The 23,443-nt window shown below is 33.3% G+C and overlaps 3 protein-coding genes and 1 non-coding gene across 6 annotated transcripts; 3 read left to right on the top strand and 1 right to left on the bottom strand.

The window, feature by feature from the left end:
• The first annotated feature begins 6,796 nt into the window (after positions 1–6,796).
• LOC18100141 (probable xyloglucan endotransglucosylase/hydrolase protein 32) lies at positions 6,797–9,152 on the top strand. Its single transcript, XM_006381330.3, has 4 exons — positions 6,797–7,265; positions 7,376–7,476; positions 7,606–7,823; positions 8,345–9,152. The coding sequence occupies exons 1-4, from the start codon at positions 7,067–7,069 to the stop codon at positions 8,709–8,711; spliced, it is 885 nt and encodes a 294-aa protein (XP_006381392.2). The 5' UTR covers positions 6,797–7,066; the 3' UTR covers positions 8,712–9,152.
• A 1,288-nt stretch (positions 9,153–10,440) lies between these two features.
• Positions 10,441–10,529, top strand: TRNAY-GUA (transfer RNA tyrosine (anticodon GUA)). The gene is given in 2 exon segments: positions 10,441–10,477; positions 10,494–10,529. It is a non-coding gene; the product is annotated as a tRNA-Tyr (tRNA).
• A 337-nt stretch (positions 10,530–10,866) lies between these two features.
• Positions 10,867–17,883, bottom strand: LOC18100140 (uncharacterized). 3 transcript variants are annotated; one of them, XR_002982231.2, is made up of 14 exons: positions 17,341–17,883; positions 17,111–17,186; positions 16,909–16,998; positions 16,786–16,830; positions 16,614–16,694; positions 15,925–16,018; positions 15,510–15,568; positions 14,061–14,171; positions 13,820–13,959; positions 13,679–13,718; positions 12,903–12,965; positions 12,631–12,824; positions 11,396–11,962; positions 10,867–11,192 (listed from the first exon to the last, which is right to left on the bottom strand). XR_002982231.2 is itself a non-coding variant. In XM_024602630.2 (14 exons), exons 1-13 carry the CDS (start codon positions 17,757–17,759, stop codon positions 11,479–11,481), a joined length of 1,896 nt encoding a protein of 631 aa, XP_024458398.1. In that variant the 5' UTR covers positions 17,760–17,883; the 3' UTR covers positions 10,867–11,192; positions 11,454–11,478. The 3 variants fall into 3 exon arrangements, 2 of the variants coding, with proteins under 2 accessions (XP_024458398.1, XP_024458400.1); XM_024602630.2 differs by having other exon boundaries at positions 11,454–11,962; XM_024602632.2 differs by having other exon boundaries at positions 10,867–11,110; positions 11,454–11,962.
• Positions 17,884–20,217: 2,334 nt separating this feature from the next.
• LOC18100139 (dual specificity phosphatase Cdc25) lies at positions 20,218–23,009 on the top strand. Its single transcript, XM_024602838.2, has 3 exons — positions 20,218–20,394; positions 20,505–20,643; positions 22,668–23,009. The coding sequence occupies exons 1-3, from the start codon at positions 20,312–20,314 to the stop codon at positions 22,848–22,850; spliced, it is 405 nt and encodes a 134-aa protein (XP_024458606.2). The 5' UTR covers positions 20,218–20,311; the 3' UTR covers positions 22,851–23,009.
• Positions 23,010–23,443: the final 434 nt, after the last annotated feature.

Genomic DNA, 23,443 nt, shown 5'->3' with positions numbered 1-23,443 from the left:
TGCAGTCTAGGTGTGATTGGGAAGTATCTAAGTTTTTTATATGCCACGAGAGTCTTCCCTCTACCAGTTCTGGGTTTGTAACGGGAATGCCCGCACGTCATGCACTCGGTCATCTCAGCATTTTCAAGGTAGTATAACATGCAGAAGTTAGGGCATATATCAATTTTCTGGTATCCTAAACTGAGGGGTTTCATCATGGACTTGGCAGCATAGAAGTTCTCTTTCAGCCTGTTCCCTTCAGGTAAAATGCTTCTCGCCCATTCAATAATCTTATCATAACCGGCCTCACTCAACCCGTGATCTGACTTGATGGTGAACACCTGTGCTACGGCTGATAATTTACTGTGGTTCGTGCAGCCATCCCATAATGGTTCGTCAGAATCTCTCAACAGATCAAAAAACCTTGCTGCATCTGCATTAGGTTCTTCTTCTACGATTGGACATCCCCTGACATTATCTTCACTCATTCTCATTGCATCCATAATCATATTCCTGTAAGGATTACTGTTCTCATTTCCAACTTCATGCATGTTACTAGCACTAGAAGTTGACCCAACCACCTGTTCTTCCATGCTCTCATCAGGAACAAATAGTTCTCCGTGAGCATACCAACACAGGTAATCTTCCATGAACCCTTTGGTTAGAAGATGCATCGTTACAACATCTTGATGCAGAAACTTTAAATTTTTACACTTCCTGCATGGACACCTAATACCGCCATCAGTAAAATTCCTCGGAATAGATGTTGCGAAATTAATAAAACCCTGGACACCGTTACAATAATCCATCCTCCGCAATCCTTGGGGTGAGTTCCGATACATCCATGAACGATCATCCATGACTTCTATTGAACCTCTATAAAACATAACAAAAATATTGGTTTTCCCCGACATTATCCAACAAACTAAAACAACACTTATGTTAAATATTCATTATCAATTATCAACTATCAACGTTCATACATACAAATTTATACATATATAAATTTACAGAATTACTCACAACTTCGAAATATAATTGATAACAATTAAACAAGACACTTAAATAAGCTATTAATTATTTATTTCATCACAACGACACATTTAATTCGGTGTAATTCAAACAAAATTTCAACAATTTACAAACAAATATAATTTGACAAAATCTAAAACAACCTATAACAACTACAAAATTATACATTCATACTACAAGTTTCTTTGACAAATAACAATTAAACAAGTACAAACGTTAACAAAATACATATACTAAAACAATAAAATTCACAATTAAATATTAAAACTAATTAAAAAGGATAGATTTACTTACAAAAAAATGATAAAATCTACAAGAAACGGATATTGTGACCACGTACAAGATATAAGAAACTTGAGTGCTCGTGTTGAGAATAGTGGAGAGTTTGGGATGGGTGTTTGGCTGCAGTTTGGGAGGAGTTTGGGAGGGGAGAGGTGGGATGGGAAAGAAGAAGAAGGAGAAACAGAGGATGAGAGTGTCGGCAGATGGGTGCATATAATGGCTTTTTCCGACGGAATCCCCGACGGAATCATTCTGTCGGTGATGCCGTCGGTGACATCGCCACGTCACTGTACGGCTATCACAGTTTGAATCCCTCGGTACTTTCCGTCGGTAAAATCGCCTGACGTCACCATGCCGTTGCGTATTTCCAGACGAAATGTATATTCCGTCGGTGAAATCGACGGTATATACCGACGGAAATATTCCGTCGGTATATACCGACGGAATGATTCCGTCGGTATATACCGACCGATTTTGAGACGGAATTATGTCCGTCGGTATTAATTACCGACGGAATATTTCCGTCGGTAATTCCGTTGCTTTTCTCCGGTTTTCTGGTAGTGATAAGCCTATAACAAGGGGGGGAAAATTAAATAACAATAAAAAATATATTCAGAGAGCGGTGAAAATGATCAGAGAGAAGCTATCAATAGCACGTAGAAAGGATTCTAAGGAGGAGATATCACCAGCATTTTCTTCTTTCTTTTTTTTTTTTCATGCAAGTAGAAAGGATAGTGGACAGAGACAAGGGATCAATCTCATATGCTATCCACTACAAATAATATCTAACTTATATTCATTAAAATATTATTTTTTAAACTCATACTCAAAACATACCCACTAAAAAAAACCATTTATCTTAAAGTTTCATTTGTAATCTACTACGAGCATTAGCCAAGTAAAATTAACAACGACAACATAAAAATTACAAATAAAAAATACAAGCTTTAATGAGCAAAGAAGTTTACAGATATTTAATTTTAAATTTATAGTTTTATTTTTTTAAAAATAAAATATATAGTAGCTGTTTCCCTAAAAGATTTATAAAACCTATAAATAAACTAGAGAACTCTATCTCTTATAGGAAACAACTAAAAATCAAAAAATATAAAGGAAACAAATAAATAAAATTAAAAAAAAACATAGAAAAAATAATAAAATCGGTCCAAATAAGAGCATCAGGGCTCAAAATATGATTCTGAAAGATCCAACGTACGGTCCGTTCAGTAACATAGTAGTTGTCTTATAGAAAAATACTCGTAAAATCACTTATAAAAATTTGAGTCTGATCAATAGTTAGATCTCTTGTTATTATTATTTTAAGAAACTAACTAGGTTGGGTTATCCTAAACCTTTCCTTGAATTTAAACAAGTTCTACTGGTTCATAAAAATATCTGTTAAGCTATCTATATAATTTGTTTTTGTTATATTTCCATTTAGTAGTATCAGATTATCACTCGAATACTCAAAATCACTTGTACCTACAAGCTCGACTATATCATAACCCCTCCACTTCTTAGAAAAGGTTAATTTTTGTCATCTTTTACAAATAAATCATCAAATCGGAAGTTTTGTTCTCAATTTTTTCCAAAAAAAACATTGTAATCCCTGTGTTAAAAAAACTGAGATAAAAATTAAATGAATTCCCCGGCCCTTTGAATTGCATAAGAAAAACAAACGGACGTACTGGCATACAATAAGTAAAAAATAAAACAAGAAAGATATCTCTCCTCCCACAAAAGTCAATTATTAAGCATTATTTAACTTGCATCATTGGATGCTATTTTGGGATAATGTAAGCACTTGCGGCACACAATCGCTTGTCTCCATGTAAACAGCTTTTGAACGATCATCAATGGCCTCTTCCTTCCTTTAATTAGAGGAAGATACGAACATCACCAATATTTGCCCATTACTATAATTAAATTCAATAACCAAACGTATTTTGTCCATTGCTCTATGTATATATTGTAGCGGCCAATATATTCTTGCACCCATACCTTATCTCTGTCTTACAGTATCTTATCTCTGTCATACAATATTTTCATAAACAATAGAAATGCATGAAATATGACAGCAAAACACCAGAAGTTGGTGTCGATTTAGTTAAGAAATAAAAACAAAACGGAGGCTGATCGAATTATCTGCGGTTTTGATTCTTGCCCATGTTTTCCTAATTATCATTAATGTTCTACTGCAAGAGATTTTAGATTTTCGCGGTACTTGGGGGTTTGAAAGGAACCTTGAATGCAAACAACAAGTAAAAACTAACTCCATGTCAGGTCACAAATTTTACATTTGTATATATGTAAGTAAAGGAAAATAGCAGAGACAAGATTAAAAGACCAAAGAAGTTGAGGCCCAAGAAGATGCTGCCCGTTAAAAAATTTCATCGTACAGAGACGTGAAAAGCTGCATGATTTGTCGGTTGAGTGGGTCCGTTTTCGTTTTCACCAGCTAGCCGGCCTCCACCGTTGGATCCTTCTTTCTTTACCTTTCCTTTTCTTCGATAGCCGACGCACACAATAGGGCGACCATACGACCTCCGAATTATGTAAATTTGCATCCCCTTCCATGGTTTGGTCGCCCTTTCTTGTCTGCAATTCGCTGTTTAGGTACAATTTGTACAAACGCCCAGCTACTACGGTATTTAATTAGTTCACATGCGGCGTCTAACCGACGGCCATTCCATCTCTATTACAAATGGTCACGTCTATCCTAAAGGTGATAGTTGCCTTCAAGTTAGATTAAGTTAAGTGTTTTTTTATTTTAAAATATTTTTTTTATTTTTAATACAGCATATTAAAATAATCTAAAAAAAATTATAAAAAAATTTAAATTTTAAAAAAACATATACTACTTCTGACCGATTAAAAGTTAAAGCCACAAGTGCTATATCATGACTTGCAACAAGCTAGGGTACGTACTATGCGAACTCTAAATTTGGTTATAAAATTTAAAGTGGTCGGTCTCAATTAATATCATAAACACTTAATATGCTGAAAATGGATTCCTATTTAAAATTAAGGAAGAGGAAAAAGGATAGCTTTCTGACATTTGATCACAAAAATGGTATTTTCGATGATAAAATTCAGCTGTTAATGTATAATCTTATTATATATATGTGTAGCGTAGACAAATGAACGGTACTGTGTTCATGCGAATTAACTTAATAAAGTCATTTCATTTATATATATCTTTCAAAGATGGAACATAAGAGATCCCATGAAATCACTATCAAGATTTAATAATTTTGTGAATAGAAATCCTGGCCGGTTTTACACTTACAGTCTGTCGGTATGTATATTATTGACGAGCTTATAGATAGAAAAATCCATTAAAAAAACAATAGTGATTACAAATGAACAAAGCGTGTCAAAAAATTACTATTTTATTTCGTCGGTATTTTTATTAATAAATTTAACATGTTATATTTATATAGGACAAGGATATTTGGTTATTTTCAGCCATATGGCATGTTCATATTAGTTAAGGATTGGTGAACTAAGTACATTAGATCATATTATCATATTTTTGTGACAGAAGGGTATAAAGAGGTTAAAAATTCCAAAAATTTCATGTAGAAGGGTTGACATAAATCAAAATAGTGTAAACTAGATAATTCATTTTTTACATGTAAAAAAATAATTCCCAGGCTAAGAAAGTTTTTTTCTTTTTCTTCCCACAATATCATTAAAGCTAACTCAACGAGTCGAACTTTAAATCTCTCAATCATATTTTTTATCTAACTTAAATTTTAAATTAAATTATACAAGAGTCCTTCCAATATAATCCAATAGACTTAACAGGTTAAAAAAACTCGAATAATTAATAAAAACATGATTTAATTTTAAAAATATTTATAATATGACATATTTTCTTAAAAAAATATTGAAACTTGACACATTGGATTAACCCCGATCAACCTCGGTTAACACGTTAAACCTGCGATATGGGTCATGAACTCCATTGAGTTTAATAATTTTTTTTAACTATTTTTATTTAATTATATGATAAAAAATCGACTCTTGCAAAACTGTGTCAACTCAATGCCGAGACTTTTTATGAGACCACGATAATCTCATAAAAAGTAAATTGAAATAAATCATGAATTCTAATTTTTAATAATTATATTTTTTATTTAATAATATAATAAAAAAATAGATGTTTAAAAAATCGAGCACCAACCTGATGCTGATATGTTTTTTTTAAGATAGCGATAACCTAATATAAAGTAAATCAAAATAAATCATAAAATTCAATTCATAATAATTATGTTTATTTTTTGAATTATTTTTATTTAATAATATGATAGTAAAAAATAAATAATTATAAAATAAATACTAATTTAATATCAAAATATTTTTTTAAGACCATAATAACTACATAAAAAAACTAAAATAAATAACAAGATCTATTTTTTAATAAATTTAATATTAAAAAAAACAGTTGAGGTTAAAAAACAATGATTTCCCTACTCAATCAGTTCCTGTAGATGTTTTGATACGATAAAAGTTGAAGTTATTGGGGTACAGGGTGAGTTCTTGCTGTAAAAGCTAAGAATGAAGAAACTCATTTATTCCTCATTCAAGTTTTTTTTTTCTTTTCTTTTAATCATCACCACCAGTCCTAATGTTCTTGCAAGTATGAGGTTAGAAAAAAGTTAGGAATTAGTAAGAGGCACGGAGTGTCCACTGTGCTTCTTTTGGTTCTTTTTCTCTCATTATTCATATATACTCATCATTTCTTAAATCTTGCTGGTGTTCATGGAAAGATGGGGAGACATAAAGATAAATGGGGTGTTTAAGAGTGTTTTTTCAAAGTGAATAACACCATTGTAGAATAACATTTCCCAGGAAAAAGAAAAGAAAATAAAAAAATGGCTTTGCTAGTTTCAGTCTTGTTCGTTCGTGTGAAAGAAATGGAGCCCTAAGCCGCAACAAGGATGGTCTAGTCTGGTGAGTCAATCAACATTTCAACACAACATCACTTTCAATTTCCCCAATCACTCGATCAAAGACACGCTTATGATCAAATCGAACATGGGACCCTGTTTTAGATACCTTATGGTCCACTCAACAAACGAAGACCAGAGGCTCAAATACCCTATCACTCACATTTGTTTCACAAAATTGACTAAATCAGAATCTGACCCACTTCTCATGCTGCTCTGTCCAGGCGAGCTGACATGCCTCATCTTTGAAGAGGGGATTGGATTGGTAAAAAAACAATGACTTGGGTCATTCCAGCTTTGCATGTGTTAAAAGCTGAGACAGGAATGCATGTAGCTTTCAATGAGAAAGAGAACTTTAGCCCTAAAGTCCAATTTCCTGTGGCGTCACAAAATGTACTCACAGAAAACTCATTTAAGAAATACCCACCTACCTTCCACTCTCTTCCAATCATGAACCCCGTTCTTACTGTGGTTTCCCATAAATACCAGGAAAAAAAGTAGCCGAGATTGGGAAAGAATGCACCGCTTTTCACTTATTACAACTGGGGATGTGTTCAAGACTCGAGATACCTACTGACCCTCCAAAACCATAGTTATATCTATACTTAGCTGCAATAAGTTTGGTAATTCTCAGTCTTGGACACTTGCATCGACAGCTTATCACTACCCCTTCCATGAGGGGACCCATTGATCTTTTTCCTTTATATCAACTGCCTCCATGAAGCATTGCCTTCTCGCCTCTCACTCTCTGCTTTTACACACACACACACTCTATTTTCTCCATACAGGTTCTCCACATCCTAGCTACTCTCTCATTCATGGCTCTCCTTACCTTGTTTATTCTCATTCTTATAGCTCCTTCCTCTAGTAATGCTCAATGGCCACCTTCACCTGGCTACTGGCCAAGTTCTAGATTCAGGTCAATGAGCTTTTACCAAGGTTACAGAAACCTTTGGGGTTATTCCCATCAAAGAGTAGACCCGAATGCGTTGACTATCTGGCTAGATAGTACATCAGGTTAACCCGACTCGTGACATTACCTGCTGTCTGGATTAATTTTTGCTAGGTGGTATCTAATAAGCTTTCTGCTCATTTTCCTTTTTTGTTGGCTTTGATCTCTGCAACAGGAAGTGGATTTAAATCAGTTAAACCATTTCGATCAGGGTATTTCGGTGCCTCCGTTAAGCTCCAACCTGGTTACACTGCCGGAGTCATAACAGCTTTCTATGTGAGGACTGAACTTTACTGTGCTAGCAATCTCTGTTATTCTTTTTTTTAAAATTTATACAGTTGGTCTGTAAGAATGTTATGGCATCAATTATGTCTAATTAATATATCTGTAATTAACCAATGGCAGCTATCGAACAACGAAGCTCACCCCGGGTTCCATGATGAGGTGGACATAGAATTTCTTGGGACAACATTTGGGAAGCCTTACACTTTGCAGACCAACGTTTACATCCGAGGAAGTGGGGATGGGAGAATAATTGGGAGAGAAATGAAGTTTCATCTGTGGTTTGATCCGACCAAAAACTTCCATCATTATGCCATTCTTTGGAGTCCTAAGGAGATTATGTAAGCTAATTAGCACAGTGATCACCACTAATACTTTACACTCTAACAAACTAACAAAAACTCTTCTGGTTAATTAGTAAAAATTAATTAACCAGAAGATGAGGGCTAACAATAATGGTGATTTTCTCTCCGGCATGCATTAATTAATCAGAAGATGAGGGCTAACAATAATGGTGATTTTCTCTCCGGCATGCATTTAGCAGTAGCGTACCTTCAATTCAATAAGGAGCATATTTGCTATGTTTTTTACCTCGAAAATCATGAAGAAAAATATCTGGAATTAAGCGCGGGCCAAAATGACTTGATACAAGCAAATTTTAATCCCATTAGCGTGGTGGGTTTTCTATAAAAATTAAAGAAGATTAACTAAATAGTCTAAATCTATAAGCTTAATAGAAAACAAAAATGTCAGGTCGCATTTATTTCCAGTTATAAATCTAAAGTGGTGGTGGTGTCTTGTTGTTATATATTTTTTGAAATGTAACAAATATTAAAAATGTAACAAATATTCAATGTTTCAGATTCCTCGTGGATGATGTGCCCATAAGGAGGTACCCGAGGAAAAGCGACGCAACCTTTCCCCTAAGGCCAATGTGGGTTTACGGTTCAATCTGGGATGCCTCATCCTGGGCTACTGAGGAGGGAAAATACAAAGCTGACTATAGATATCAACCATTTGTTGCTAGCTACACCAATTTCAAAGCAGCTGGTTGCTCAGCCTATTCACCAGCATGGTGCCGCCCGGTCTCTGCCTCTCCATTCCGGTCCGGTGGGCTCACGAGACAACAGTACAGAACAATGCGATGGGTTCAGAGATACCATATGGTGTACAACTACTGCAAGGACTACAAAAGAGACCATTCCCTAACGCCTGAGTGCTGGGGTTAAAAGTGATTCCTTGGAACATTGACACGCCTTGCCCAGCCTGCATAGGAAAATGGAAGTCACTTGAGAGAGAGAGAGAGAGAGAGAGAGAGAAGAAGCTTTCTTAAGTTGTACTGTGATTTCAGATTTTTTGTCTATCATTTACGTCTTGAGATGGGTCCCCTCTTGCAAAAAGCATTATGCAATGCACGAGTAGTTGGGCGTCCAAGGCTCCCAAATTGGAAAAATTGTGTGGATTCTTCTTCTATTTTTTTTTCTTTTTTGTTGGACACGGTGAATTTGGTGTAAAACAATAATAATGGCTAGAGGAACACGAGATCTGAGGAAAATAAATGGAAATGGGGGCCAGAAGGTATAGGGGTCGTGAATATTTAACATATGTGGGCTTTCTTTCTTTCTTTCACTGTCATTTCATTTCTGAATAAAGCAAGTCTTTTTGTCGTCTCCTTTTTTCTTTTTTTTGTTATGGTATTAGAATTAGGGTTCTTTTATTATTATTATTTCTAACGATGTTTTAGCAAAATAGCACAGAAGAAGAAAATCCTAGAAAAATAGCCTAGTTTAGTTAAAAACACGAATGAATTTCACGTTTTTGAATTAGAAACAAGAATCTCATCCGTATCTTTAATTCAAAGAAAGATGTATGTTTGGTGTCTTCGATCCGAACCCTAAATTAACCTAGAATACAAGTTCTAAACTATCATAACTTCGAATTAACTCCAAGTACAAAACACAAATATGTTATGTTATTAGTATTACGGTTGGTGTTTTTGTTATATCTAAAAACTCAATTTTCAACTTATTTATTTACTCAAAACAATTACAAAACATCTTGACATATTTGTATATGGACTCAAATAATTAGAAAGTTAATTTATAAACTCAAAATCAACATAAAATTAAAAAAATTCCTGATTTTAGATATACTATTGTAGGTGATAGAAAGATAAAATAATACTTAGGTGTGACTCCCTTTATTTAATGAAACTTATTAATATGAAGATTGATTTTTTTATGAGCTAAATTAGTGTTAATTAATACTCTCTCTATAACTAGAATTGATGTCAACCTATTTCTTTTTTTGTTTTTTTTTTTTTAACACTAACCGAGAGCATATTCTGTCTCTTCCTCAAATCCCATCCGTCCCTGTATATTGTGATCAGAATCTAAGATTTCTAGATTAGAAATTTGTAGCTAGTTTTACTTGTAGGCAAATGTATTTTTGCTCGTCATCTATAATTCACAGTTGAGGGCTCCTTCGTGCAACTAGCAGGGCATGGGGGGCCAAGCAATCAAACAAATAAATTGTTCACAAAACAAAAGCATGACAATACAACACAACACTATCAACTGGAAACATGATTGGAAAGAGACATATTTCTCTCAATTATACATCTAGTGTCATTCTCGCTTGGAAGGGCGGTGGGGCTTATGACTTCAGTCCTAATCCTAACTTTTTTTTAACTAGTCTTTTGAGGATAAAATGAATAATCGATGGGAGAAATCTTGAACCTCACCCATTCCATCCATGGAGTTCATGTATATAATGGTGGGGCACGCGTCAATTTTGTCTGTAATTAAATGTCATCTTTGAATAACAGAGATGTCACGTTCGATTTGTCAATGTCTTGGCAAGAACAATATTATAATGTGCTAGATGGATGATGCAAAGAAGGGTAACGACTATAGGAGCTTTTGGTTATTAATTATTTACTAAGCATAAAAGCATGTTCCGACCTTAGCTCAGTTGGTAGAGCGGAGGACTGTAGTTGGTTGTAACAGACAATCCTTAGGTCGCTGGTTCGAATCCGGCAGGTCGGATTTTTTCTTTTCTTTTTTAACATTCTTTTATTTATACCTTGAAAACATTAACACATAACCAGCTTCTTATATTATAAATTGTTTTCCAAGTCTTGGGAAATTTTATACCAACGAAAGGAAAAACCCTAGCTTATGTTTCTATCTTATAGGACATAACCTTGTCGGATTTATTTAGTACTTCAATTCGTTTTGCTTAGACCTAAAACATAAATAACTCCAAACTTTTTCTTTTAATATGTCAAGAACACTTTACTTTTCTTAAGAGACATGAATAGCAAACATAATCTTGCCATACTAGGCTCTCGTCTAGTTCTTGGAAGGGAATGGAATTTTGCACTTGATATAAATAATTTTACATCACATGCTGAGAATGTAAGAAAGTTGATTTACACAATTCAGGAATTTACAAAAATAAAATGAAGAGGAGCCGCATGGTAATGTTATTTTATAGAGATGGCATCCTTCGAAAAAAACAATATATTACAAGAAAATCCAATGCACGGCACAACATTAACCATCACAGGATGATCCTGTACAACAGCTTCACGGCGAGGGAACCCAGTTAATCAGATGATATTTTCCTACATTACAAAATTGATATCAGACTTCAACTGGACAGAAGATCGAAACACAGGGGCTGATCGCCTCCTCAAAAGTTCAGACCTGCAACAAAATTCAAAACACGCGCCATAGACATGGCTAGATTAAAAGATGATATCCAATACAAGAATGTCAGAGAATGGACAAGTAAAGAAAACAGCAGAAATTTCATTCCAGAGAATAAAATAAATTGCAAATAAACGACAGTGAAAAAACCCATTATGTTCTGAAGATACAGAATGGTTCAAGCGGATAAAATAACAGACCAGGTTAAGGCTTCCTTCTCATGTTTAAATCCACAGACAACACATAGGAGTAACATACCAGCTGCATGTTTAAGGCTTCCTTCTCACGAGAGCTTGGTGCTGAAAAGTTGTACTGTATCCTCACTTAAACAACCAAGCAAACCTTGGCTGTGTGTGCTTGTGTACTTCACATCATAAATAAAATGCTGGTGTGATTTAAGCCGTTGAGTAGCTGTAAAAGATGGCAACTCTTGCAAGATCAATCCACAAGAAACTTCGTCCCCTGTGGCAAATAGAGGCTTCTGATTCTGTCTGTCTATGATGCTAGATTTGGGCAGTCTAATACCACTTACAGTTGAACATGCAATACCCAACTTCTCATAGTTGCTGCCTGCTCTCTTCAAATGAAGATGAGAACCAAGCACTCCTTGCCCAGTAGCAAGGGAAGGCTTAAATAAAGTTTGAGAAACAACCTCGTTGGACATTTCAACTCTGGGACGATAAGAAACAACAATGTCATCACTGCTCGCACAATAAGCAAGGGATACACATACTCCTTGATTTGTTGTTTCAGGTATCAAAAATGGCCTTGATGAAAAAAAAAATGAAATCTTATTAGAACAACCATCATCCATTAGACATTAAGAAAATATCCAAGGGAATTACATAAAAAAATGGCATCCAAATGAAAATTTTCAAACTACAGAGTGGACAATCTATACAGATAGTGTTATGCAGCAGAAAATTCAAATCATAAAAGCCTGAGAAAATTGTGTGATCTGGGAATTTTCTATCCGTGATTGAAAACAAAGGGGATTAGAAATGCAATATGTACCACATGAATAAAAGTTAAAACAAAAAACAATAACAAGGGAACAAATACTATTATTGACTCAATAAGATCACTAATACCAAAATAAGAGTAAAAGACAGATAAAAGACTGGGCAAATTTTGAAGGCATTGATGACTACCAAAAGCAAACCAAACCATTAGGGTAAACTTAAGACCTACTAATAGAATGAGGAATGGGGATATTAAGTATTTTGAGATACACGTTCATAATATGACAACACTAAGGAATAAGGAATGTGAAGCGAGTGGGCACTATGGCTGAGTTGTAATTAAGCACAACTTTTTGTGATCTTTTCATCCAGGTGCATGTTTGTGATGCATTCAAGTCACAAAACTATTAATGAAAAAATTTTTACTCTAAACCAAACATCAACACCATACACAGAAACTAATAGCACCCCACCTTTCTTCCTCACCACCAAAGTTCCATTGACACATGCCAACAGAGGAAGCAGACACCACTGTTTTGACACCAGAAGGAAGAGTTGAGATATGTTGAAGGGACTGTACAGTATGAATTGGGTCGGTTGTGTGCCCTAATCTGGATTCTACAGGACTCCCAGTTATACGCATATCAAACACCAAAAGTGAACCATTCTGCAAGAAAGAGAAATGAAATGCTCTGTACATGGCACCTGGAATATTATGATGAAAAAACAAGCTTAATGTTCAGACCTGTAGTCCAGCATATACATAGTGTGAGCAGTTAAGATCCCATGAACAAGACCAAGCAGCAGCCTGTGAAGCACAACGTCAATATTAGTGAAAAATCAATAAATTACTAAAAAAACAGACCTATTAAACCTGTTACTTTATTAACAGCAGCAGCACCATACAGTCAAGGAGCCACCGACAAGTTTTGATGTGTGTGCAAACAAGAGAAGGGGTCCCTTAAATAATTAATGATGTGGCATTCCCAAGTTCATTAAAATGAATTTCCAAAATAACCAACTTCAAATCATCATGAAAATGACTAATTACAGAAAACTCTAGCATCAAAGGTAAATCAACGAGTATTACTGCTACAGATGTGGGGAAGGGATAACTCAAACCATGCTGGATTGGCATGAAATTTAAGTTAGGCTTGGAAGAGCTCATGATCAACTATTAAGGAAGATGGCTGGCCTGCCCTTTGGAAATATTGATCTAAGAAGTGGCCACAACCCCCTGTCCTTCGTTTTATTGAATCGAGGCACTGATCTACTAGTGCATCAAGTTTTTTATGTTTTGTAACTTAAAACCATGTTTATCAAGAAAACAAACTAGCTCTTTCTACATTTATTTATGATTTCAGATTAACAGCAACAATTGTTCGAAGCAAATCAAATAATTCATGATTTCTGTGAATCCAAATAGAAAATCTAGTTCAACAAGAAATTTTATTTACCTTAATGTTATATTGTAAGATCTCATCAATAGCCAATCATAAAAAAACAGATAAAAAGATTTACCGGCAAGTCATAAGAAAGGATGACATTGTTGCTCTCCATACTGATACAATCAAATTCACCAAGTTAGCTATCAGAGGGAATAGAAAAGAGCAGGTACACACACAAAAAAGAAGAAGAAGTCAATATTACTAGTAGCACCACCTTAGAACTGACAGTTTCTTGCCTAAGGAAGCAAAAAGTGCGAGACTTCCATTAGTGGGGGATATATGCAGGTCCTTTATGATTTTTGTGGCAGGAGGAAGGAAAATATCTTCACTTTCATGTGGAGGAATTAAGCTCATCTTGCAATAAATAAATAAGTAAACAATAAAAGAAAAATAAGCAATTGATAAGGTAAACAATACTCTGAAGCCAAATTTCAAATTGAGCCCAGAGATTTTACTTTGGTAAGCACGTGTGATCCACCCATCATTGGTACCCTCCGCACAAGCAATAAAATTTTACCAGAAGCATCAACATCAAATAAACGTGCACCGTCCACCCGCAACTCTCTCTACAATGATCAAAACCATGACGGTTAATTTAACACTGCACATGTAATTGAGGAGACAAGACAAAATCAAACAAAAATGAAAAGTCATGTCGAAGATGGGTGAGGAATAGAATCAGTATCAAAAGACAGGAACAAAATTGAATGACTATCATGAGATTGAATATCATAACATGAAGGAAAGGTTGTGTAACAACAGCAGAGCCAGCAATGTCATAATCATCAGAGTTGGTCCATGCTTTAGCCAAAAAGAAGACAGGATGAAGAGAGTTTCAAGTTAAACTACATGCTCAAATTTTGAAAAATCCAGATAGACTTTCAAACTTGTAGAACCAACGTCATAGCTCAAATGATGGTTTAAAATAATTATTGAAAGCTTCATAGGGTAGAAAGACCAAAATGTTGAGTTTAGAAAATTAAACATTTCAAAACAGTGGAAAAGAAAAGTAGTATAAACAACTCTCAACTTACAAAAGATCTCTACAATAAAAGCAAAAGAATGCAAAACACACTCTTAAAAAATACAAGCCAGTGTAAGAATATTATAAAGCAGAAGTGAATGGAAGTAAATAGGCACACAAGGAAACTTCAACTGGCAATTTGCTTTGCCATGCTAAAGATTCAATTAGATGAACCACAGGTACAAGCATTGATATCATTGCAACAAATCTAAATAAAAGCAAATTAATGGTACACTTAATTTCAGTATTTGGGGATGGGGCTCATATACCAGTACTTTACAATAACCACCCATATTATTTGACCCGAAAAAGAGACAAATAAAATATTTAAAAAAATGAAACTTTTAGAAAATAATGGCCACATAAAGAATCACAAATCTTTGTAATGCTAAAAATCACGGACTTGCAACCAAAAGGATGCAGATTCAACAATATGCTGGTTTTTCTTTCCTTTCCTTTTTTTGCTTTTTTTGTTGGGGGGGGGGGGGGGGGGTGCAGGTTTACTATTTTTCTATCTATCCAAGCTTATTCACCATAGGTTTTAAATTGAATGTTTGTGTGTGTATGTGAAAAATAGAAATTGAAACCATGGCAAAAGTTAATAAGACACCAGGTTCACAACTGACAAGCATGCATCTCTTATTGAGAAAGTTAGGATAAAATATAGAGAGGCGTAGTATTGAAACCATGGAAAAAGTCAATAAGACACCAGGTTCACAACGGACAAGCATGCATTTCTTATTAAGAAAGTTAGTATAAAATATAGAGAGGCTTAGTACCTAGTGTTGAAATGTAAATCTTATTTTTTTTAAAAATCCCTAACTGTTATGGGCCATAGAAGAGAGAACCAAAGTGCAAAAGAAAGCCAGTATTGCTGCACCTGTAACATGAAGCAGCTTGAAGATCCCTGCCTGTTGAAATCAGAGTAGATGCTATTTCCTAAAACATACACAATAGAAGAGAAAAAAATCACAATGTTCAGCGGGAAGCAAAGTGACATGATTTTTTCCCTTAATAATAGCCTTAAGAAGAAACTGACAAAAAGTAAATGATATATATATATATATATATATATATAGAGAGAGAGAGAGAGAGAGATATAGAGAGAGAGAAGGAACAAGAAGAAGAAGGAAAAAAGGCATTCACTGACATAAAACAATTGCTCAAAATATCCTCAAAAGGTGAACATAATGGTGATCCTAAATTAATACTCAAAAAAGATTATTTTTCTAAATTGAAGATACTCACAAGCAATGCATGAAACATGTGAATGTTAAATGTGAAAAGATGCTTACCAAATTCATGTCCTTGAGAGCCCCTATAGGCAGTGGCAACTCCAGACGGCCTGCTCTGCAAATCTCCTAATAAATGCTCCAAATAAATTGTCCTCTACAAACAAAAAAGTTTAAACTGAAAAAAAAATAAAGAATAACAGACCTAAGAGAGATCCAAAACAGACATTCTTTCACCCATAAAACTATATGAGGTTGAATTTTTATACTTCAGTTTTCTTCCAACCACAAAAACACAGATTATAACTTCAACCAAATTCAAAACTTTTTTATTTCTCTTAATCAAGTAAATTAAGACAGATATAGTTTCCAAACTTAGTTTCTATATCTTAAAAATTATTTTGACCACTAGTTCTTAACTCTTGATAAAAATGCAAAACCTCTGTTAACGGAAATACTAAACAAGTGCCCAGCTAAACGAACATGTAAAGTGGCCAACACACAAGAAATAACTAGCGGACACAAGCATAAATTGTTGTAGCTTGAAAAGGGAACAGAAAGAGTAGCAAAGATAATGATCAACAGCTAAATACAAGAGGCACCCATTCAAGGCAAACTATGGCCAGTAACAAAAAAAAAAGGGGAGATTCAAAGTGTGATTTTCATAACATGGAAAACAAGTTCTATTGCTTATGAAACTTGTGTAAGGATGCGATCAAAAAGGTAAACACAATTAACACCTATAACCATACCTCTTTACACTTTTGAACTTCAAGCTGCAATGCAGCTTCTCTCCTTTTCCATTCAGATTCTTTCTTGCACAAATCCACATCCTACAAATAGAAGCAGAAAACTAACACTAACTGTAGAAAACAAACTATCTTTTCTTTCCTCTTTATCTTTTCTACCTAGTAAAAAACATACCTTCTTTACCAGAGAAGCACATTTTTCTTCAAGAAATCGAATTCTCTGCGAACAAAAAGTAAAGTCCATTATTAACCTAATAAATTTCTCCAAAACAGAAACACCCATCAAACTTATTAATACCTTCTGTGATTCTTCATCAACAACAGCAATCCTCGGCACAAACAATTTCCTAATATCCCTCAATGTACCTTTTCTATTACATTGAGGACACTAAAATGACCACACAAAAAAATAAAAATAAAATGGTAATCCATAGAAACAGATATAAATGAGTGAATTTTGAAATCAAATCCTTGAAAACATGAGACAAACAATTAAATACCTTGGCTAACCTTCCACGTTGCCTTAACCATTTCTCGATGCAAGAAAGACCAAACAAATGTCCACAAGGAAGGCAGCTAAACAAAAATAAATAAATAAATACTAACAAATTGAAGAAGTCAAGAAACTGAAGAAAATTAAAGTTACACAATATATATATATATATATATATATATATATATATATATATATATATATATATATATATATATATATATATATAAAAGGCACCAGATATGATGGTCGCCTTCGTTGGTCCATGCTTCCATACAAATAGGGCAAAAAAGCCCATCAAATTCACTCCGGTTCCATTGACTATTTTGAGAGCTCTCTCCACCAGCATCATCTCCTCCATTACGGTAACAAATGTCTCCTCCACTTCCTAATTTCTCTACTCTTCTTCGCTTATTTCTCTCCTCTTCCACGTCTACTTCCTCTTCCTGAAAGTTGAGATTTTCGGCTGCTGCTGCAGCTGTTGTTGTTGTTGCTTGGTCAGAATTTAACAAAAACCTAGGAGAAGAATCCAATTCTACAACGGGAATGAAATCCTCATCCTCCTCGGAATATTCCGATTCGGATAGTTCCAATCCTATTTCTAATAATTGCATTGCTTCGTAGTCTTGTTCGTCTGTGATGTACGGTTCTGCCATAAATTCTTCAATGTGATTGTGCAGTAGTGGCCTTGTTTTTTCCTTTCTCTTGGAGAGGGAAAGTTTAAGCGCGACTACACACCTGACACGCCTCCCTCCCTGGCTAATTTTATAAATGGATTGGTCAGTGGTCACAATAGCCGTTTCCATTTAGGAATGGGTCGGATTGGGGTAGGTTATCCGTATGTGATTACAGTCATTTTTTATATTAAAATATATTAAAATAATATTTTTTTTATTTTTAAAATTAACGCATCAAAACAATTCAAAACATACAAAACAAAAACTTTTATAAAAAAAATTTGAATTTTTTGAAAACGCTCCCTTCCTCGATCCTGAATCTTTGTACATCTTATGATTTTAAATTACGGTTTTAGTTGCAGTTGTACCCAAGCAGCCTTGCCGGGTTGTTTGGAGGTTGCGATGAAACTTATATTTCATGATTTTTTAATATTTGTTTTATTTTTATTTAAAATTAATTTTTTTTTTATTTTTGTATAGTTTTAATATGTCGATGTTAAAAATTAATTTTAAAAAAATAAAAATATATATATTATTTTAATACATTTTCAAACAAAAAACACTTACCATGCTCTCAGCACTCTCACGGTTATACTTTTATAATGTATAAAAATATATTTAAATTATAATTATTTAAAAAAAACCAAAAAAAAAAACTCAACCTTCACTATACATACCAGATTTGCACAGTAGAATTATTGTTTTACTTTAAAAAAAACACTCAGATACAAAAGAAGTTTTTTTCATAAAATTTATTAGTCATTATCATTTTTAATTAAGACAAGAATGTTGTTTTACATTTTAAACAAATACTGTAATAATTTTAATATTTTTAGAAGTAAAAAAAAAATAAAACTAGAGAGAAGGGTTTTTATGGTCTTTTCATACTTTGAATGCATAATAAAATGATTATATTATCCTTGAAAATAAAAATAATAGAACTTGTGTTTCAGGACACTTAGGTCTTTTCAACACAATTATTTTGTAATTATATTTTTGGATAGGTGCAATTAAGTTATAAAAGTAATTAAAAAAAAGTGGTCGTCAAGTGTAACAACAATTGGGAGGTGCCAATGCTATTTGGGTGATACATATTGCGCCACTCAATGATCAAATATTCATGTCACCAGAGCAAAAAATAATGGGGCGTTCTCTTTGCAGTGATGAGACGTGTGTTTATGAAAGAGATGCGATTGAGCTCCATTAAATCTTTTTTTCCTTTTCATTTTTTTTTCTCTCTTAACCTATAAATTTGTGTCAACTCTTTTAAAGATTAATTATATCCTCCGGTTTTTATTTTAATTAATTTTAATTCTTATTATTTTTATTATTATTTATTTTACTTTAATATTTCTTTAACTTCATTTAATTTTTGATTTTATCCTCAAATATTTTATTTTATTTTATTTTTAATTTGGTCTTTATTCTTTTAATTGTTTTTTTTTTTCAATTTCATCCTCATCGTTTTATATTTAATTTTTGTATTCAATTTTAATTCTCAATCTTTTAATTACTATTTTTATTAATTTATTTTAATTTCTCATATCACATGTTACGTGTTTATCTGGTTAACCCGAGTTGATTTGATTTTTTTTTATGTTTATTTAATTTGATTTTTTTTATTTTTTCGACATTAAGTTATTAAGCCTTGAACTTCGTAATTTTTTCTACATTTCTTTATGTGGATTTATCCAAATCTCATATCATAGGTCTCATTTTTTTTATGTTTTTTTATAAAATTAATTTTTTTATTTGATCATTTGAAATTATATTATTAAGCCTTGAAAGGTTAAAAATATACTAACACTCTATTTTATTTTTTAAAAAAAATCTAGAGTGAAAAAGAAAAACTTCAAACTTTGTATTCAAATACAATATCTCTTCATACATAAAACTAAAATATAGTTTTTATTTGTCATAATTTATACTAAATTTGAAAAATATATTTTATAGATTTTTTATAATTTTCTAATACAAGTATTTCATTGTTTTCCAAATGAAAAAAAAACATGAACAGTATATTTTTTTTATATACAAGCATTAACAATGTGAAATATTTTTTTATATTTTCATATTTAGTTAGTATTATAAATATTTGTTTTATAAAGATATTTTTTATAATTGTTAATTTCATTGAAATAAAATTAATATTCAATTATCACTAATATAAAATATTAAGATAATTAATATAAATTATGATTTTAATTTTTCTGTAAACAATAGTTGTAATCTTCATGTATTTTTTTTAATCTTTTTATGAAAAAAATTGAAAAAGAAAAATTAAATTGTTTTGTTACTAAACATCCTCATGTGTAGGCATAGAGACCGATCAAGGCGTCCTTACGTTTGAAAAAACACAAAAGGAATCAGTGGACAGAAACGACAAGTCGTTGTCCATTAATAATGAACTACACAGAGTTTGACATGGGCAATAAAACATAAAGCCATTTTACCTCAACTTTCTTGGTCTCTTTGCTCAATTGCTCCAGCAGACAAGCAAGGAAAAAGAAGTGAGGAGGTTGCAGCAAGCCATGTCTCGTGGCATATCATACATCACAGGGTCTCAACTTCTGTCTCTTAGGCGCCTTCCAAATATTGCAATTATTGATGTCAGGTAAAAAGAAAATCTTCCTCGCTGTTTCCTTTTTATATTGTAGGATTTGTAATTATAAAAGTGAAGTTTTGTTTTGTTGTTTTTAATTGTTATTAATGGAGATTTTGAAGGGATGATGAGAGGAGTTATGATGGACATATAGCAGGGTCTCTGCACTACGCGAGCGATACGTTCACAGATAGGATCTCTAATCTTATTCAAGAGGTTAAAGGGAAAGATACCCTTGTTTTCCATTGCGCTTTAAGCCAGGTTTCTGCCTATCTCTCTTTACTTCCGTGTTTCTTTCCAATTGTTTTATTTTTCTGGGTTTCTATTTCTTAATAGTTTCTTAAAGAATTGGGCGAGTGAGTTTTGTATAAACCCTTTAGCTGTAACAAAGTTCCAAGTTTCTAGGCTTGAACATGGCGATCAAATTTTTTTGTTAATTAAATAGTCATTTTTTTATTTGTTGTGAAATTTACCCACAAGTAAACAATTTTTTTTCTAGAATTATCTCGAAATATTTATAAGTTGCTCTTCATTTTAATCCTGGTCAATACCTTGGACATTTTCCAGTGATCATGAATGTTTGTTATGGATATATAGATGAGATCAGCTCTGCGTACTTGCCAGGTGATTTGTCTATGAGTTTAAGTGTAGGACAACAGGAATTGCTGTTCACAGATAATCATTTGTCAACTAACTTTCCAAGATGGTTTCTTAAGAAGCATCTGGAATCAACTGAAGGAGGTTTTAAAAATATACATACTCCTTGGGTTAATAAGACAGGCATTGAGTTATTCTTAAACAAAATGCAAAAGGGAGAGAAATGGGAAGAGGTTCTCAAAAAAATAAAAATAAATCATGTAGCTAAGTAGAAGGCAGTATATTAGTAGGGGTAAAGGACTTGGAATACAAGGCAATAACAACCTGTATACCCACCATCTACCCTAGAAACATGTGTTTGAAGGTGTCATTATGCTTGGAAGTTGGCAGGGTTTCTTTGTGAGAAAATGGATTATTTCTTGGCAGAGCTGCTCCTTTGTGGAAAAAAGTGGATCCATGGTTGAGCTTTAACCTGTTTCTGTGGCAATTCTCTGAACTTGAATGATAATGGAATTAATTGGAACTGAAAGGATGAAATGGAAGATAATAAGAATTTGGAATTCTATTGAATTGAAAGAAACTGACTCACAAGGACCAAAATGAAAAAGACGAGAAATGTTTTGGGTAGATTCGAGGTAGCCTGGACGTCCAATGACCTAATTGAAAGTCTGAAGATGTTTTACCCTATCGTATTCTCCTATATTGGAACCTTAAATAACAATCAAAATGAAATTTGAATTTTAAATGGACTTGACTGAAAGTTTGAAAAGATCTGGGCTAATTGATAGCTTTGACTCCAGCATTGAAGCGCTGCTGTTTAACTAATTCCATTGCCAAGATGTCTACTTCATTATCAGCACCCTTCATTCACGTGTTTGGATTTCATTTTGCTGGCTTATCTTCCACCATTCACGTGTCTACTTCATTATCAGCACCCTTCATTCCTAGACCTACCTTCAAACATCTTCCTGAAAATTCACTTCCTTGTCTGCAGCCGTATGCTTGTTTTCTGTCTAACTAACCCAGACTTGTTGCAGTTTCATTATTTTTGTTATAAATGTGGGTTCATATTAAAGCTTGGATCTTTGCATTAAAGGCTTTTCTGACTTTGTAGTTTGAGTAGTGTCTCTTGTGTTGTTCTCCTGTATTTAGTTACAATCTGAAACCTTGTCGAACATTTTTTTCTTATTGATATAATAAAAACCATAATTTTTTAACAGTTTCTTGTAAGCGATGTCGTAATAGTGCATCGATATTGTTCATCGAGTCTACCTAGGGAACCTATCAAGGTCCCATCCTCTAATGCAAGTTTATGTGAATAGCATGGGATGACTGGAAAGACCTTATCTATAAAAGGCATGCTCTTGAAAGAAGAGAATTTGGTTGGGTTTTCATGTCGTTTATTTGCTATTATTGGAGGTCATTTAACTGCTGTAAAGCACAACTTTTCTCTAAAAGAATTGAGCTTGTTTTCGAAGCATGTATCTCACCTCATTGTTTGCTGAAGCTTAATAATCAGTTTAACATGCTGCATAAGACATTAGTTCCTGTCATTTGACAGGTTTTGGAACTGTACAGGAGAGCTCCTGGTCTTGTGCACCCTTATTTTTGTGTTTTTTATTTCTCTCGTTATAAGCAGCTGAGATTATTGACATGCTTGAAAGAATAAGTGATGGGTTTTTGCTCAGGTTCGTGGCCCGACTTGCGCACGAAGGCTTGCCAATTACCTTGAGGAGGTGAAAGAAGATGGAGGAATAAAAAACATTATGGTATTGGAACGTGGCTTCAATGGCTGGGAAGCTGCTGGTAGACCTGTTTGTCGCTGCACTGGCATTCCCTGCAAGGATGAAAGTGCTTTGATTTCTGATTGAACCATATCCTTGTTGTGGAGGAGAAGGCAGAATATAATTGTATTATCATAAACTTGCTATATTCACCGATTACATTTCAATGTTAAATTTCAACTTGATGATGGGCAAACTACAAATTTGGTATCCAACTTTTGATTAATTTTCGATTTGATTTGAGTACCCTACTTCCTATTTGAGTTTTTCACTTTCAAATTTTTCTCTGTTGTGGTGCAGTGGTGATGCATTCATTATCTCGTTTCTTATGACAAAAAAAAAAGGGAGTGTATATTTTATTAATTTTTTACTCGAGTACATTAATTCCTTTCTTCTGTCTTCCAATATGGTACTTTTCTTGATGAAAAAAATATATTGAAGACACGGCTATTATTTGGATTCAGAATGTCCTGTTAATTGTATAAAACAAATGAAAAGGAACTTTTATACTCTTTTTTTTTTCATTTGCTTAAAATCATTTAAAAATCACTGTAATTGTAATTGTAATTAAATTAAAGTATTAGCAAAAAATAAAATAAAAATGCTTTGTTTTTTAATTTTAATTTTATTTTTCAATATTGAGTCTTTAAAGATTGAACTTTATAATTTGTGTTTTATGT

Source organism: Populus trichocarpa, chromosome 6, assembly GCF_000002775.5.
Source record: "Populus trichocarpa isolate Nisqually-1 chromosome 6, P.trichocarpa_v4.1, whole genome shotgun sequence".
Taxonomy (NCBI): Eukaryota; Viridiplantae; Streptophyta; class Magnoliopsida; order Malpighiales; family Salicaceae; genus Populus; species Populus trichocarpa.
This window is presented reverse-complemented; position numbering and strand designations above follow the sequence as displayed.